At 42.5% G+C, this 18,566-nt stretch overlaps 2 protein-coding genes across 10 annotated transcripts in view; one reads left to right on the forward strand and one right to left on the reverse strand.

The window, feature by feature from the left end:
• The window catches only part of SHISA2 (shisa family member 2), a 455,435-nt gene that overhangs the window by 170,611 nt on the left and 266,258 nt on the right, over positions 1–18,566 (forward strand). The window lies entirely within an intron of this gene.
• The window catches only part of ATP8A2 (ATPase phospholipid transporting 8A2), a 325,713-nt gene that overhangs the window by 137,531 nt on the left and 169,616 nt on the right, over positions 1–18,566 (reverse strand). For all 9 annotated transcript variants that reach the window (XM_082220253.1, XM_082220252.1, XM_082220254.1 and 6 more), the window contains 2 exons: positions 15,499–15,682; positions 11,010–11,120 (listed from right to left, as the gene is read on the reverse strand). In XM_082220253.1, coding sequence (XP_082076379.1) covers positions 11,010–11,120; positions 15,499–15,682 — 295 coding nt within the window. The remainder of the gene's footprint in view (positions 1–11,009; positions 11,121–15,498; positions 15,683–18,566) is intronic.

Below are 18,566 nucleotides of genomic sequence, written 5' to 3' on the forward strand. Positions count from 1 at the left end.
AAAGCCCAATCAATCAGATTCACACTGTCCAAAACAACATGAGAACCAAAATACACTTAGCTGAATTTTATGATGCAATTGTCCATCCACACAGTGTTCACACAAATGCTCATGTTAAGGGAAATTGTGCATAAACATGCATGTATTAAATGAAAATAACACACAAAAATGCGTATTAGGGGAAATTGCTTGCAAAAATGTGTACGTTAGTCAAAACTGCATTAAAAAAACCCCGTTTGTTAAGAGAAATTTGCACTAAAATGCTGAATAATTTTCAGGAAGATTTCGTTTTATAAAATGGCTGCAGAAATGTGAATAACGGAACTTAAAAGTGGGAAAATAAGAAACGGAGAAAACAGGGCAAATTTAAAACTAGCCTGATTAATACTGTGGCTACATGTAGAAATATTGCCCTTTGCCTGTGTATCTTGAGTTGCAGAATAAATACTGGAATTTTATATTTACCACTCTTAAAACTATTGGCGAAATAAATGTTGTACTTTGGAATTTGTATTAAAAATAAAACCTTTAAACTGGAAAACAAAAACAAAAGGCTCAATAAATCCAGAGTTACTATCCTGGCTACAAAGCAAGACTCTCTACTTATCAGCTGCTCCAAGTTAGAATCAAACAATTCAGACTTCAGCGTGCCACGAAAACGGTGTTTGCAGAGAAAATAATCACAAAAGATTCCAGAAATTACATAATTTGAGGGCTTCTCTAAGAGGGGGCACTGCCGGCGTAATGCTACCCCATAGCAAGTCTCTCTCCACCAGCTTCCATCAATTAGGAGATCTATTGCTTTTTGTCTTTTTCTGTGGTCAATTAAACATCAATTGCTGCTCCCACACGCTGGCCAGAATGCTGGAAGACGAGAACAGGTTTACTGAACAATCCAGCAAAGTAGTATCCTAATAACTCTGGAATTACAATAGGTACAGATTTACTTTCCTTTTTTAAAAAAAGGAAAAAGAAACCCAAGAATCATGATCAGGTCATGCTTTTTTTAAAAAGGGGGCACCTGATGGCATGCCTGGAATACAGGCAACAACTGGCTCTCTCTAGAGAAGTGGTGGGAAACCACTGCTATGTGGGCTGGATGTGGCTTAGGGGGGCGTGTCTGCCCATCTGGCTCACAGCCCCTCTCTTTCCCACCCCTCCAGTCCTGCACACAGCAATTAGGCTTGAGAACCACCTTCCGCTTGGGAGTCCTTGGGAGGGTGTTTTAAGCCTGAACACCTCTTTTCAAGCCTAAATGCCACACAGAGGGCATTTGTAGGGGTGGGGAAGCTGCAGCTCGGAAGGGATGTTTTCTCGTCTCCTTATGCACCAAGCCCCCCCCCCCCCGCTGAAATGGAGGCGAGGTTTTGGGACTGATTAGTCATATAAAAAGGTAAAGGTAAAGGGACCCCTGCTTATTAGGTCCAGTCGTGGCCCACTCTGGGGTTGCGGCGCTCATCTCGCTTTATTGGCCGAGGGAGCTGGCGTACAGCTTCCGGGTCATGTGGCAAGCATGACTAAGCCGTTTCTGGCGAACCAGAGCAGCACACGGAAACACCATTTACCTTCCCGCTGGAGCTGTACCCATTTATCTACTTGCGTTTTGACGTGCTTTCGAACTGCTAGGTGGGCAGGAGCAGGGACCGAGCAACGGGAGCTCACCCCGTCGCGGGGATTCAAACCGCCGACCTTCTGATCAGCAAGTCCTAGGCTCTGTGGTTTAACCCACAGCGCCACCCGCGTCCCTTGATTAGTCATATAGCATTCATGTAATAGGCTTCCTAACCCTGGACTCGAGGCATTTAATTTCGCAATCGCCAAATTGATGCCCTCCAGATGTTTTGAACCATGTCTCCCACCAGCCCTGGCCAGCATGGGTCTGATGGCAGCTGTCGTCCAAAATAGCTGGCAGGCACTCGGTTGGCAAGGGCTGTTGTAGTCCAACTCCTTCCAGGCACTACTTTCTAGTTCAAAATCTAAAGGAAGTCCACGGATAGCAGGTGTGAGTTCATCAATATTGGCTGTGCACTTAGCATAAGATGCTCAAGGCCAGGCAGACGTTTCCCAGAGCTTGCCCTGTTCTTAACTTCCCTGCCTTACAACTCGCAGCCATTAAGGCGACTGCTACCCAAGAGCAAATTGGGCTGAAGTTGCTACTGCTGTTGTTTCCCCTCCGGGTTGTGAGTTTAAGTTTGGCCTCTTAAGCAGCACTTGACCAGATGATGCGGGCCTTGGCTCCATTAGCACTTGATGCCTTGGCTGTCAAACAGCTTTCAGAAGAGCTGCTTCAGGCAGTGCTGGGGCCATTTGAATTTCACCCACAGGATCTTCTGGCACAGCCATTTGCAGATGGTTGGCAAGGGACCACTGCTAGGGTTAATAAGCCACATCGTTCTGTGCATCTGGCATTAGAGTTCAAGGAAGACCTGGGGGTTAGAAGTGGGGTGGGTGGTGGGTGGGAAGAGAGAGCCGTTTCTGGAAGCCAACACTGGGGTATAAGATTACAGCATTCCAGTTGTCTGCAGCCTTTTTGTTGCTTACTGATGTCTAGCCTATCAGTCTCAGGCAAGGGAACAGATGGGTAGAATGGTTAAACTTGCTTTTTTAAATAACAGATTTGGTTCGAGGGCATGAGCTAGCAAAACAAGCAAAGTTTTAGTTTTGTTTTGGTCCAGAAGGCATAAGTAGCTCCGCCAGCTTCCTTGGACCGACTGATGCAGTCTGCTAAAGTAGGGCTGCCATACTGAGCTTTTTTTTGCAAAATCGCAAAGAAATTGGACATTTTTTAACCTCTTTCTGGGGGAAATTGGCTGGCAAAACAACATGTGCTGCTGTACGTCCGCAGTTTCCTGGACGTTTGTGTCCGGACACTGCTTCTGGCTGCCGTATTCTGACAGCCAGCCGCAGCTCACTTGGACAGAGCTGGGGCAGGGCGAAGTGGTGGTGAGCTCGGGGCCGTGTGAGCCCAACATTGGAGCTCCATCCAAATGGCAAATGCCGAATGTGAAAACGTCTCCTACTGTGCAGGAGCTGATGTCTGGGCGCTCATCAAGAACACCCTGTGCAGTTAACTTATAGCACAGTGTCTACTTCTGAAGTATGTCTCAGTGATCAGTGGGGTGTACTCCTGGGTTAGTGGGTAATGGCTTCAGCTTAGGACTGGCACTTGGGGAAAACATGGTCCTTGTGTTTTTAACAGCTGTGGCAAAAAGCTTCTTAGGGAAGAAGCTTCTGGACTGACTATGCCCAGACTGGCCACTGGCTCCTTCTGAGAAGAAGGCATTTATGCGGGCTTCCTGTCTCACTGGAATGCTGCCTGAGCAACAAACATGCCCCGAGTTCTAGCATTTCTTGTCTTGCTCTTTGGTAGTACTTTGTTCCGCAGGCCACACCTTCTGATTTGCCTTCCAATCTCAATTGCTCTTCAGCCTTGACAGCTGGCCTGCCTCTGATTCTGCTTCCTGACTACCCTCAAATGCTGATTTCCCTTGTCTCTTGGTTCCTAATTTCTGGCTGTCTCTAGACCACTGCCTATGGCCTAGTCCTGACACGGAGTCTGGGCTTGGCAAAATTATTTTATTTATTATTTCAACAATTTGTAAACTGCTTAATTAGTTGTCTCTCAGTGGTGTATAAGGTAAAGGTAAAGGGACCCCTGACCATTAGGTCCAGTCGTGGCCGACTCTGGGGTTGCGGCACTCATCTCGCTTTACTGGCCGAGGGAGCCGGCGTAAAGCTTCCAGGTCATGTGGCCAGCATGACTAAGCTGCTTCTGGCGAACCAGAGCAGCACATGGAAACGCCATTTACCTTCCCGCCGGAGCGGTACCTATTTATCTACTTGCACTTTGACGTGTTTTCGAACTGCTAGGTTGGCAGGAGCAGGGACTGAGCAACGGGAGCTCACCCCGTCGCAGGGATTCGAACCGCCGACCTTCTGATCAGCAAGTCCTAGGCTCTGTGGTTTAACCCACATCGCCACCCACGTCCCTCAGCAGTGTATAGGAGACTTTAAATGAGTTTAAACTACAACATCAGAAATCAATTAAAAATCCTGCTGGAATAAAAACGTTTTCAGTGAGCACCGCAAATTCAACAGAGAGGGGGTCCCCTCTAATCTCATGCAGGAAGGAATTCTACAACATTGGGGATGCAATGCTGAATGCATGGCTACCTGTGGTTAAACACCGTGTATCCGAGCCATGGGGGACACTAACAGTGACTCCTTCGAAGATTTCAGCAACTGAGCAGGAATATAGTCTTAGATGATGCATGCTTACAGCGGGGTATATAACATCTGGTGGGACCAAGCATTACATATGGTACTTTCACTGTTTCAGTTTAATGAACGCCAGCTGAAGCAAATCAGTCCCTCCTCTGATACAATGCACCAATTAGTCAGACTAGGGATAGCCTGTCACCCTTTGGCAAGTGAAGGCTGGTGAGGGTCATGACTTCGCTCCTAGAGTCTACCTCTCACTGAGCATGTCTGAACCTGCCAAGGACTGTCATCGCCAATGACAACACTGGAAGGCTGTTTGTTAATACAGACTCACACTCAGATGGATCACTTGGCTTGTTTCTTTGACCAATGAGCATGAAGTTGCATCTCCAAATATACAATAATTAGAACTGGGAGTGGGGTATGTGCGAAGCACAGATAAAATAAAAATTATGTCAGTCCCCTACAAAAACCTCCCCCTCCAGAAATTTCTACAGGCACATAGAGAATAAATGTCCTTAATGCCAGATAAAATAGATGCCAGCCAATAAAAATAAATGGTAAAATGCCATCACCTTTAGTCAAGCTAGTTTCTTAAGCTGTTCTAAACTTTCAGGATAGAAGGGGTTCACACAAAAATAATTAAAAATGATTGCATGTTTAAAGAAAATATGTACACAGCTTTTAAACACATTCACAATGTCTGACCTACAGGCACCCTTTGCCCATGCACACCTCTCTTCCTAGCATTCAGATGAAGAAAAAATTGGGATTTGTTCTAGCATCTGAGAATGTTAGGGTCTCTCCATCTGCTCTGTTGAAAGATCAGGACCACCAGGCACCTCCCTCAACTGTCATCTACAGCAGCCGTTTCATTAGGCAACAAGAGGAAAAGAGAAATCAAACTACAGGCTCTGTTTAAAGATACCAACTTTTTACTACTCCTCTCCTTGAAATCCATTTTCTTCAGCTGATTACTACAAGAACTCTGTAACCTAGAAATGTTTCTCAAGTTTGTTTCCCGCCACCCTTCTCCCACTCAATCATTCTTCCTTTTGTGTCATGTCTTTTAGATTGTAGATGACAAAGGGAAAGCAAGCCTTACAGGGAACAGCTGAGGGAGTTGGGTATGTTTAGCCTGGATAAAAGGAGACTGGGAGGAGATATAGCCATCTTAAATATCTACAAAGGCTGTCACACGGAAGATGGAGCAAGCTTGTTTTCTCTTGCTCAAAGGGTAGTATCCAAACCAATGGCTTCAAGTTACAAGGAAGGAGATTCCAACTTAACATAAGGAAGAACTTTCTGATGGCAAGAGCTGTTCGACAATAGGACAGACTCCCATGAGAAGTGATGGGCTCTCCTTCCTTGGAGGTTGGAGAATGAGATTTCTGCATTGCATTGATCCCTTCCAACTCTGCAGTTCTAGGATTCAATGTGCTGTGCATTTTGCAGTAAATTTTATGCCTGCATTCAAAAACTGGGTTATATATGCCTTTAATAAATCCCTAAATAAAATAAACATCTCTGGTGGTTAATTAGCAAGACTGGATTGAGGTGCTTAATTATTAGTCTGCATTCAAGTGAATTAGAGTAAAAATTTTAGTGGTAAAAGTCCAGGCCTTAAATGTTTGCAGCAGAGTAACTTGCTGCTTAAGTACGGACACGGGTGGCGCTGTGGGTTAAACCACAGAGCCTAGGACTTGCTGATCAGAAGGTCAGTGGTTCGAATCTCCGTGATGCAGTGAGCTCCCGTTGCTTGGTCCCTGCTTCTGCCAACCTAGCAGTTCGAAAGCACATCAAAGTGCAAGTAAATTCCCGGCGGGAAGGTAAATGGCGTTTCCGTGTGCTGCTCTGGTTCGCCAGAAGCGGCTTAGTCATGCTGGCCACATGACCTGGAAGCTGTACGCCAGCTCCCTTGGCCAATAAAGCGAGATGAGCGCCGCAACCCCAGAGTCGGCCACGACTGGACCTAATGGCCAGGGTCCTTCTTTAACTTGCTGCTTTAATAGTACAGCTTTTGCATACTACATTGGGCTTATCCAACCTGCTATTTGGATGAGACTCTTATAAAAAAAGTATTTAAGTATTGTTATTTTTAAATATAAACTGCTCTTCAAACAAAAATGTTATCAACCTTAACAAAAACAAAACAGCCCCTTGGCCCATAGGTTTATACACAACACAATTCCTTTTGAATGATGGGATTCTGTCCTATGCTTCCCCCTTGATTGCTAATGAACCTGAAAAATTTCCAAGTGCTAAGATGTGAGTGACTAACTTATGGCACAGGTGCCCTGGCACAGCGACAGCACATCATTACACATCTAGATACAGGAGCGGCCAGTGTGGTATGGTGGCACTGGCCTCCTGGCAGTGGAACTGCTGCCCCTTGGACAAGGTGGTAGCAGGTCCAGGCAACAGTGAGGTCCAGATGATGCAGATGGTCTAGTGGAGCTAATCTGATGCTCTCGCAGTGCACCCAAGATGCCCCAAGTTATAACTAAACAAAAAGCATTCTGCAATGGCCTGCTTTTGTTAACAGCTTATCTAAGTTACCCCACTGGGCAAAATTTTCTTCAGACAACTGTGACATCTTAAAAATATTTCTTTTTGTGATACTGAAATCGTGTTCTGCGTATACACTATATCTTTAATGCACACTCACAGCACAGTTCCTCCCGCTCAAAGAATTCTGGGCACTGTAGTTTGTTAAGGGTTGCTGGGATAGCCCTAGAATCCACTGCTACTGGCATGTTCCAAGGTTGCCATTACATTACACATAAAAGGATTAGTAAATATTTTTTAAATGGGTAGGTCTTGCTCAGTTCAAACCAAAGGTAGCATAACTTTTCAATTAAACCAGTTTTAGAGCCTCAGAGCAGCAGCAGATGGTCTAAACCTAAGCCTTTGCCTCAAAATGGTTTTAGCTGCAACTCCTAGTGCTGGCTAGGGCTGATGGGAGTTGTGGTCCAAAACATCTGGAAGGCCTCTGGTTGGCAAAGGCTGATCTAGTAAAAGGTACCTATTTTTGTGTCTCTTTCTCATAGACTGATACGATTTCCTTTTAACAAGGAGGTTGATTTTGGAACTCTCTCATCTGTTTTGGCCGCAGTTTGATTCAATACCTCAATATGATACATCAGAACGACAGTTCCTGCACTCTTCCCAGTCTTCTCTGAGAATGATCAAATATACCCAATTTCTCACCGAGTTTTGATACTTTCATGCTGACAAGGCAGTTTTTAAAAAAATATATTTTGGAATCAAGAAAGAGCTTCTGAATTCAAAACAGAATTACAGGCTAATTGGTCCAATATGCCCCTGAATCCTTTTGGCAGGAGTATGTCACTTAATTCTCTCTGTCAGACAGTAATTTCATATATGTGGTTTACATTGTAACATTCAAAGAGAAGGAAATTATTTTACAAATGCACTTTGACAATTGTTATGTTAACTAACTGACCACAGGGCCAGAGCATTAAGGAACCCAGAATTCCTAGACACTTACTCCCTGTATTTCATTCAGATAATTATTTCCATTGTGCTAGGTATTTTGAGTTCAGAAGCAACTTACGATGCTGCATGAATGATAAAATATAAAGTTATAAATAATGAGATACGATAATCTAAGCCAGGATTCAGGCATCCAAAAATACTTCCACATGGAATGGCCCTGATGTAGAGATGCAAAGGGATTCAAACCAGTTTGCATTTAAAGCAAAATCTATCAAATATGCAGATTCTGAAACAACATGCGAAGTGGAACGCACCCATGCTTTGGAATTCACACTTTTCTGAATTTTGCGATGCAGTTTTCCAGCTAACCAAAGTTTATAAAAATGTGTATAATGGGGGAAGGTATGCATAAAAGCGAGTATTGGTGAAAATAACATACAAAGATCGCATTATATTAGAAGAAATTACTTGCAAAAAATGTGCACTTCAGTCAAAACAACATAGAAAATGTTTTTACAGGTGAAATCCGCAGTACATTGCTGAAGAATTTTCATGAGGATTTTATTGAGAAACACTTGCAAATTGCTGAAGAAATGTGGAGACTGGAAAAAAGAAACTGAAAAGTTGACAGGTCTTTCCATCCCTACTCTGGTGCCACAGCTCCATAGAATAAGTTATTCAGAGTTGGGTGCTCTGTGTTAGAGAAGGGGAATCTCTTGGACTCCAACTCCCACCAACCCCAGCTAACATGGGCATCAGTCAGGGATGATGTAGTCCAGCAACATCTGGAGGGCGATAGGTCCCTGCTCTGTGTCAACCCTCAAATGTGCAGAAGCCACACTTGTCCTTCCCCCCTTTTTTGAGGAGAAATTGAGGATGCAGGTAAAAGGAGGGAGCACCCAGTTCATATATTACTTCCTTCACATGGCTGGTCCAGCATTGTCCCTTCCCAGGGAACTTGTGATGATATACACAACCCTTCTTTCAACAACAACAACAACAAAATCAAAATCACAGTACTGAAAACGTTTGCTATATGCACTGGTATGTGTGGATATGCAATCAATTGGGCGCTCACAGAATTCGGGGATTTATCTAAGAAACCCTATTTGTAATTCAATTTGTAATTGAAGGCTGAGGCATCACAAATTGTGTCATGTGAAGCATGTATTTTTTTGGAGAAATGAAATGTAAGAAAAGGTATTTGTTTGATCGTTCCCAGTTGAACATTCACAAAATCTCACATAGTTCTGGAGGCAAAAGCTTTCAATAAAGATGGACCCCTCTCTAATGATCCACTGTGCAGAATACATTACAGCAAGGCAACGGAAACTTGCATGGATTTATCCTGGTGACTGATTCTTTGGCAACTCTTGGGATTAACATACTAAATTAGGAATCCAAAAACAAGTCAATCATGGATTAAAGTCGTGGAAGGGGCAACCCTTGAGCAATTCAGATGTAATTTTCCTTACACAACAGGGGGTTGAAATATAGAATAAACTGTCACCAGCAGCAAAAGAAATTAGAGGTTGTTAAGACGGCTGAAGAGACATCTGGATACATTTTCAAAGAGAGGCCAAAAATGTGTATCAGAGTTGACTACCACTTGGACGTCTTTGGATTACAATGACATTCGATTGCATAAACCACATTTCATAGCAAGATTTCCCTTTCTTCCTGAAAACAGAAGTAACAATAACTTGACAAGTCATTTAAATGATCTAACTTAGGCTCTTCATCACGGAGCATGATTTCCCCCTGAATCTACATGCTTCACAAACTGAGGCCTAGATTGTGCAGAAGCTTTTTTCTCTGGCTTACTCTAAGCAAGTGTTTCCCAAACTTGGGTCTCCAGCTGGTTTTGGACTACAACTCCCATCATCCCTACCTAGCAGGGCCAGTGGTCAGAGATGATGGGAACTGTAGTTCAAAAGCAGCGGAGACCCAAATTTGGGAAACATTGGCTTAGAGTAACACGTGAACAAGACCTTTGCCTCACCAAAGCAATGCATTCAATGAATGCCAGAATAAATGAAACCTGACAAAAAGGGAACATCCCTCAGTTCTGTTTCTGTTCCTGACTTGTTAATTATATAGAGCTTGCAGTCTGGACCCATTAAAATCAGTGAGCATTTTACTATTGATTTCGAACAGGATATGCATTGCTTCCAGAGCTCCCCTCTCAAGGGAAAGAGTTTTCCTTCTAATGCTACAGGGATTTATATGACATCTGCAAAGTCACCAGAAACAAGGAACAATGTTTTATGTGTATCAACAGCTAGTAAACAGTCAGTAAATTAATAAAATCAGAGCCTAACATAGTAACTAAAAAGGACAATGGAAACTTTAAAACACAGTTGAAAATGCGTACTGTAAACTCAATAAAAATGCAGTTCTAGCGAAAAGTTATTATGAGCTGCTACCAGTTTGCATTCTAGAGAAAGCATTTACATTTTTTGATGGGTTGAGAAATAAGTTGAAATATGACCCTGGAGATCTCAGGAGGGGGAGGGGGCAGAGGGCATTGGTTTTTTTTGTCAGACATTTCCTCATTGTTTACTTAACCCAAACTTGTTCCCTTTCTAAAAGTAGCCCTCTGCAACTTTTCAGTCTGGCTATCCTCAAGCTTCATCATTTAGAACAATCTCCTCCTTTACTAAGAGGAACAAAAAAAAAAAAAGGCAGGATGGTGACCTAAAAAATGGCATTCCAGTGTGGTTCAGTTACATGGTGCTGATTAGAACTATTCTTCAAGATTCAAGAAACCTCATTAAAACTCCATTGAAGTTAAGCAGAAGAGTGAGGGATGGTTCACCTGTGGCCCAGGTAAGTAGGTTGTCTACATGGTAGAGCAAACCTCAGGTTCATACGTCTCCTCCTCTTCACATCCTGCCAATTTTATGCTTGCATCATTTGAAATATAGCAGTACAAAAATATATTTAGCAACAAAATTGTAAATAATAATCAAAGTGGATGTTTTTGTATTTATATGATACTTGAGTCAAACCTTTATATGGATATTTAGTTGTGAATTGTATTTTGGAGTTTCATCTTTTCTGTGCCTCACTTTGGAACTTCCTTTGGCTGTGGGACGCGATGAATGTATGCAAGGTTATGTGAACAGGGCATCTGCTCATACCTGAGCCTTGTGGGGACAGGCTCACACAAGCAGCTTACTACACATAGGTGGTTAATTTATAATCTATGAAAGGTACAGGTAACTATATATGAGGCACATCACATAATGTTTAACAGTAATTTTCAGGTTACTATAATCAAATAACAGGGCAGGTGGGAGAAGATGAATACTCCTGGTTGTACTCACCTCTATAATATACAGCACCACGTTCTTATAAAAGCAGTACAATATGCATTTTGTTACTCGATTGTAACTCCAGGCTCCGTGGACAAGTAACAGCTTCTCCAAGTAGGAAAACTGGAGAAAGAAAAATGGCCAACAATGAAACTACACTGTAGAGAGATGCAAGGTAGAGTCTACACATAAGGTGAAAGCCATTGAAATTATCTATTGCTAGACCAGCCTTTGTTACACATTATCCAGTTCTGCACAAGTCTTACGTGGTGGGAGATACACAATGCAAACCTGCATTTATGGTGAATCCATGCAACTCACTTTCCATCGCTGTATGACTTCCAATAAGTCTTTGGATTAGTCAGAGCAGGGCTGTGTGCCCAGAATTAAAGCATAACTGGTGCAAACCTATATATGTTTACTCAGAAATTTGTCCTATGGTGTTCAGTGGGGTTTATTGCCAGGCAAGTGTGTATAGGATGACAACCCCAGTCACCGTGGCCTATGAGACTTGGTAGACCAAGAAAAAGAAGGCAGTGCCAGATACTAAAGAAAAAGAGGCAAGTCTCAAAACGGTACTGAAAAATGTAGGGAGCTTTAATAAAATACTAATGAGATCCCCAGAGAGATGTTGTTTTACTAGAATAACTCAAAAAATTGAATTCTTGTGCCTCTGAGGATTGTTTCCACTGAAGCACATTGGGCAAATTACTTTTTTGTTGATGTTCCCTACATTTTTCAGAACCATTTTGAATTTTACTTCTTTCTTTGCTTTATGAAAATTGGCTACCAGCTTTATCACAACATCTTCCAAGAATCTCAGGCTGGTATACAGCATCTCCCCCCTCCAAATAGCCCTCAAAACATCCCTTAATATGGGTTAACTTATCATGACTTTCCCAGGGCAACTGAGAGTGATTGATGGATGAGCAGGGTTTTGAACCCAGCCTCCCCAATGCAAATCAAGCACACTAACTCAGCCTCTGTGGTGACCTCCAGATGTTTTGGACGTCAGTTCCCGTCTGATGGGAGTTTTAGTCCAAAATGTCTTTAGGGCACCAGCTTGGTGAAGGCTACTCTTATCGACTACACTACTTTGGCTCTCAAGGCACTTTCTTCAGTCTATAGCAAAAATGTAGGAACAAAAACTCTTCTGAAGCCTCAGGTATTCTACAATTGATCTTTTAACATGTTGGAGAGTCTAGTATCAAGACTGGAGAACACACACACAAGCCTGGACTCTGGTGGAACTGAGAGAATGTGAGATCCAAAATGGGGAAGGGGCAAGGATTTCTACTTCCCACAAATGCATATGGTGCCGATTTCATTTGTTTTTGATGGTCTCTAAATACTCATCAGAAAGCAATCCCTCATCCAGCTCCTGACACACCCCCCCCCCCGTTGTGATATCATGGCAGTAATGCTCCGTTTGCATGTTGAATATACATACATATTTGCTTTCTCATGTAGGCATATGTGAAATGCATATGTTAGGGATGGGAGAGAAATCTGTACTTCTCAAACCTATACATGAACCAAACCATAGCTATGGGAAAGGAGGGTGGATCAGTGGTAGAGACTCAACTTTGAATTCAGCAGGTCCCAGGTTCAATCCTTGGCAACTCCATGTAGGGCTGTGAACCCGTTTGAAACCCTGGAGAGCCACCGTCATTCAAGGTGGACAGGACCAGTGGTCTGACTTGGGATAAAGCATCTTCAAAAATTCACACTTCTCCAGCTAAAAAATTGCATACAAAACCCTTAGGGGGGGGAGTGTGCACACACACAAAAACATTAGGGGGGGAGTGTGTGCACACACGCAAATCTGTATACAAGTGAAAATACCGCACGGAAATTCGTATGGGAAATTTGCTTACAAAAAAAAAATGCATATAAAGGACAAAATTTTATACAAAAGCAAGCTCATTAGGGGAGGAATTTTCATGCAGACTTCTAAAAGAAAAACTGCACAGAAATGAGGCAAACGAAACTTCCAAGACTGGGAAAATGAGAAAAAATGAAATTGACAGACTTGTCCATCCCTAGTGTGCGCGCATGAAAGAGTAGCGTGGGATTGAGCCCTGAATCAGACCGGTGGTGCTTGTCACCTTGTAGGATCAATCACATGGCAGTTGGAACCGCAAGGTGGCGGCCAGCCAGGGCTTGCCTCAGGCATTGGAGAGACTGCCAGCACTCATTATCTCAATGAAATGAAGGATGTGAAATGGAGGGAAAGCAATATAATCCAGTCTTCTTCAGGAAACATGAGGCCAATATTCATTTAATAAGGTTCTCTATTAGCGGCTGAATCACTGAAGTGATCCCTTCTTGAGGATAATAGATTCCTCTTTTGGATAACAATAAAATCTGCATCCAATTTCTGCACTGCCTCAAGAAATTCTAGTCACTATAAACAAGCTGGTGGTGCATTTCCACAACTTGGAAGGCAAGAGATGTTTTCAAAAGATGTACTCTGTTGTTTTTCAACCCAAGCAATGTATTCTTTGTGGCCTCAGGTCAAGTTTCCCTTGTATTTGTTTTGTTTTATTTATTACATTTGTCAGTCGCTTTATCTTGTCCAGGCAACGCAAAGCAAATTACAACCAAGAAATAGACAGTAAACCCCCTACATAGATGCATTAAAACCAAGAGGGAAGGGAAATACATTAAAAGCACCACACCCACTGCTGCATTTTCCATCGGCTAATTATTGAATGAGAATAAGAGTCGCCCTTCAGTGTTAAACCTCCATGTTTCCACTATAGTCGCTACTGCAGAGAACTGCAACAACAGGAAACATGATGCCAGGATTAGAGTGAAAGTGGGAAATTTCAAAAGACAAATTGACCTTGATGGGAATGCTGAATCCTGCTGTTGCAGTTCTCTGCAGTAACAACCATAGTAGAAGCATGGAGGTTTTAACAGTGAAGGGTGACTCTTATTTTCAGAGCAAGTCACTTGCACGTGGATGTGCAGGTTTGGGAAAACGGGGGGCAAGCCAGTGGCTCCTGCATATCTCCCCAAGGAATGCAGAAAAACCACATTTAAAAAAACCAACTACTATCATTATTATTATATTAATATCCCACCCTTCCTCCTGAAGTCCAGGGTAGCGAATACACTCCACCAACCCTTCTCCAAACCAAAATGCTGTTTAGAATGTCACAAAGAAGCAAGGCTCTCAGATCAACGAAGGGTGGTATAAAATGATTCAGGAGCATGCCCTGGCATGCTGCTCATTTGTCTCAAGCCACAGTTAATGGGCTTACTCTGAGGTGTGAATGGGACTCCAGAGTGAGAATCACTCAGAGCTATGGTAAGCATTGACACCAGTTGGAACTATTCAGTCTGGGGTTCCTGTGCTGCGTATCATCTGCTTAAAAGAGAAGAATATCTGTTTCTCTTCAGCAGATAAGGGGTGCCTCCAGGCTGTCAGCATTTTGTGGGAGTGTCTGAATAACATGCCTGAACTTTAGGTTTGTGCATTTAAAGTAGATTAAAGCACTCTGTCACCCTAATGCAACAAGCCCACTTCAAAAGAGAGAAACCCAACAGGCTTTGTGCAGTTTGGAAAGTGACAGGGAGATGCATTGAAACACTTCCACCCTGCAAGGAAACTGGGTTAAATGCAGGAAGAATCCAAATTGTTATGTACCTGCCCCGCAAACAAATAAGAACAAAGGTTCAGTAAAGACTGTATATAGTATTACCTCCACATAAGCTTTGTGCAGCAATTCAGAATGAATGCTCAACAAACAGGTCATCTGGAGGTGGTCAGGATATTAAAATCAACAAAGCTAAGTCTCCAAGACGGTTGGCACAATAAGTATGTTTGAACACTGCAGATATTACAGCGATACATTAAGGTATCACTTTATTAAGTTCTTTTTAATAAATAGATAACCTTTTCCTACATTTTAAATTTTTGACCTTTAAAGAAAATGCAGTCAAAGTTTAGAGAACATTTGAATAATTGACGCGACCCTCTTCCAAAAGGCAAATTTCACCCATTGCTGACTGCTCTCTCCTGATCCCTATGGGCCGCAACTGAAGACCTAGAATAGAAATCATAAGCTATCCTTCATAGTTTTCTCCTGAAGTCACTGAAAAGAAAAATGAGAGCGCCATTTACTATTGCCAAACAAGAATATACTCCACCAACAGGTGTCTAAGTCAAGAGGAAGAATATATATACATATGTATCATTAGCAGAGCTTCAACAGCTGTAATGACTATCTTCTCTCGACCCAATTACTGGAGTCTGAAGTACAGTGGTAAGTAGAGAGAAACCTAAGCCTTCGGGAGAAGATGGCCCATGGCCCGGCACCATGGAAAGGATCCTAAGCACTTGTGAGATATCTGCTTTAAGGCTGCAGCCTCAAACGGAAAAGAGAGGCAAATCTGCTTGGCCTCTAGGTCAGCAATGAGGTGTTTATCCTGCTCCTGCAGCCAATGCTTATTTCAACAGGATATGACAGCTGCTCGCTTGTGGGACTCTAACCTGGGCTATTGCGTAATCGGAGGAGTTGGTCGCCTGCATGCCTTCGTTGCCGCTGATCCCCACTCCAACGTGAGCCGTCTGGATCATTCCCACGTCATTGGCACCATCCCCAATGGCCAGAGTGATGGCATTCACATGCTTCTTTACCATGTCTACTATTTCAGACTTCTGCAGAGGAGACACCCTAGGAAGGAGAAGGGAAAACGCTGGTCAATTCCCCACATGCTAAGCTATATGTATGGCTTTCCAGAGGGACAGCTGTAATCTAGATTTAGACATATAAAAAGGGCAGTAACTGGAACGTTTCCTGATCCAACACATCAAGTTTATAGAGCGCATGCCAAATCCTCCTTCCCCTCAAACGCATATAGAAATAAAGCACTGTATTCTTATTTATCTGTAAATAAGTAACATGAGCCCAGGTCACAAACGTGAATGCTTAGTAGCTTTTTAAGAATTATGAAAATGGCTTTGTATACATGAATGTAATATGCATCAGAAACATCAAAATGAAAAAAAAATCGGTAACTGAAAAATGTTTATTTTTAATCACTACACAAGACTAAGTTCAAATCCCCCAGTTGCTTTCAATGAGAGGTTTCAAACTGACGGCAACACTTGGCCCACAAAACTAATATAGGGTGAACATTATGTTGTGTGTTAATTCTCACATAATTTTGGTTCTTATCCTGGATTTTTAACTGCAATTATCCCATCACTTTTTATCCAAAAAAAAAAAAAGTCTGATAAGAAAAGTGACAGAAATTTCCAGGGGAAAGTGTGGGGCAGCAAACACTAGCTGTCAATTTTATCTAACCTCCACACAAAAGTATCAGCATCGATGCTCAATAATCAGCCAGTCTGAAAGTTCCCTTCATTGTATTCTCTGCTCTGCATCTCAGCAGGTGTTTCAGGAACTCCTGCCAACAACTACGTTTCGAAGTGTATGTTTTCAGTAGTATAACCCACATGGGTGCCCTATTGAAAAGCAAAAGTAGTAACTTCTTGAGCAGGAAGACGGCAATATGAGGAGTTTTGATGCAACACAAACTGTGGTCCTCTGGATATTGCTGGACTACAATTCCCATTATTGCTGACCATGGGTCATGATAGCTGGGTCTGGTGGAATTTGAAAGTCCAATAACTTCGGGGGGGGGGAGGGAGGCAGCTCCTGTTCCCCTGTATGCTAAAGTATTCACTCAACACCTTATTGTTCAGGTCATTATGTAATCAAGGTAACCTCCTTCCCATGTAAACCTCAATCATCTCAAAGTTATGAATCTGCATGGTTTCCTCCCTAGGAAGCCACAGTTTTTCAGAGTACTCTGGATACACATTTAATTAACCGGAAAGTTATACAAATAGCCTTCAAGCACTTACTTTTGTCTTTCAAAAGGCTTTCATGCAGAAGATAAGACTAGGGGTCAGGGAGATTTGCCCAGCCATTTCTTTTTAAAAAAACACGTTTTATTCTTAATATTGTTTGTGTGTGGAATTCACACTGGGTAGCTTATTAAGCCCTCATGCTGAAATATTATAAAATGATTTGGCTCAGTTTTACTGGAAAACAAGGTAAAATTATAAACTTTGTTACTAATAATTTCACAGAGCTGTTAAATTTATAAAACGAGATCAAGGCAACGCCGAAGCTCATTAGTGTTAAAGTCTAACATTTGTGTGTTGCTCATGACATAAGATGCTGCCAAAACTATGGTCTAGCTTCATCCCTCTTTGCAACCGTTAAAGTGAAAACTCCAGACAGAGTTTGAGCCAACAGGCATGCATATGTGGAGTAAATCAGTTAGGAGTCCTAGGTGTTCTGTGAGCCAGGAGAAGAGCCAGCTACCTTTTACCCACATCAGTGGTGACAATTCACAATGAAACGCATCTTCCACCACTCGTTTTGCTTGCCAAATCAGCTTCTCATAGGTTTGAGATCTTAATCATTTTTGCATTTGACTATCTTCAAGTCATATTTCAGCACGAAGAAGAAGAAAGCAAAATAAATCCCATTTACTAAAAGAAATAGTTTTAACAGAGATGGTCAATTCCCCCCCCCCCCCTTGAGATTTCAGCTTGGAAAGTTTTACTATCAGGTATTCAGAACTACTGGGGATGGAGGCAGAATCAAAGTAAACTACTCTACAGTAGGAATGGGAAACCTGAGGCTCTCCAGATGTGGTTGGAGTCTACCTCCCATCAATCCCAGCCAGCACAGCCAATGGTAAAGGATGATGGGAGTTGTAGTCCAACAACACATGGTTCCACTGCTCCCCATCCTGAGCGTACAAATTGCAACTACCCACATTTGGGTGAAAATGTGGGTTTTGGATACTGGGGCCAATGCCTCAAATTTGTCTGCACAAAGCTCAGCATAAGGGTAGAGTTAATCAGCCAAAATTTTGTTTAAAACCCTTGGGCATCACAAACATGCAAACGGTATTGAGGTACATTTTCACATAGGTGGTCTCCAGCACACTGGACCCTTTGTTGTATATCGAAGAGAGGGAGACTGTAAAGAGCCACTGCAGCCCTAGGGGAGACCCCAACCCCAGTTGCGAGGTTGGAAGCACATCCTCCCAGCTGATGTTAAAATTTAGGGAAGGGATTTGCTGCCAGCTGCATAACTGCAGGTTCCTCACAGCTGAACATCAAGTGTCACGCAGGCTGGTAAGGAGACACAGCTCAGTGACAGACCATGCAATACAGGAAGAAGATTTCAGGGTTCATATGTGGATTGGAACCCAGTTAACCTTCAGTTTTCACACTTCTCCAACTTTGGCGATACATTTCTCTAAGAACATTCCCAAGTGCTTATAGAGACAAGTATTATTAGGTTAAAATATATACAAGAAAATGCACATTCAGTATAAAATATGTGCAAGGATGCAAATCTTGAATTCTCATTTTTCACGGAAAAGCAATGTGAATTATTGTGTTTAATTAAAATAACAACAATTTGCAGATTGCTCTGGAAAGAAGACAGAGCGGACTTATGAAGAAGCCCATATAAAACTGACACAGATTGGAAATAGACTGATTCCTCCTTCCCTAAAGCCAGGCAGCTC

The sequence above is a fragment of the Podarcis vaucheri genome (assembly GCF_965113315.1).
Source record: "Podarcis vaucheri genome assembly, chromosome: 4".
NCBI lineage: Eukaryota > Metazoa > Chordata > Lepidosauria > Squamata > Lacertidae > Podarcis > Podarcis vaucheri.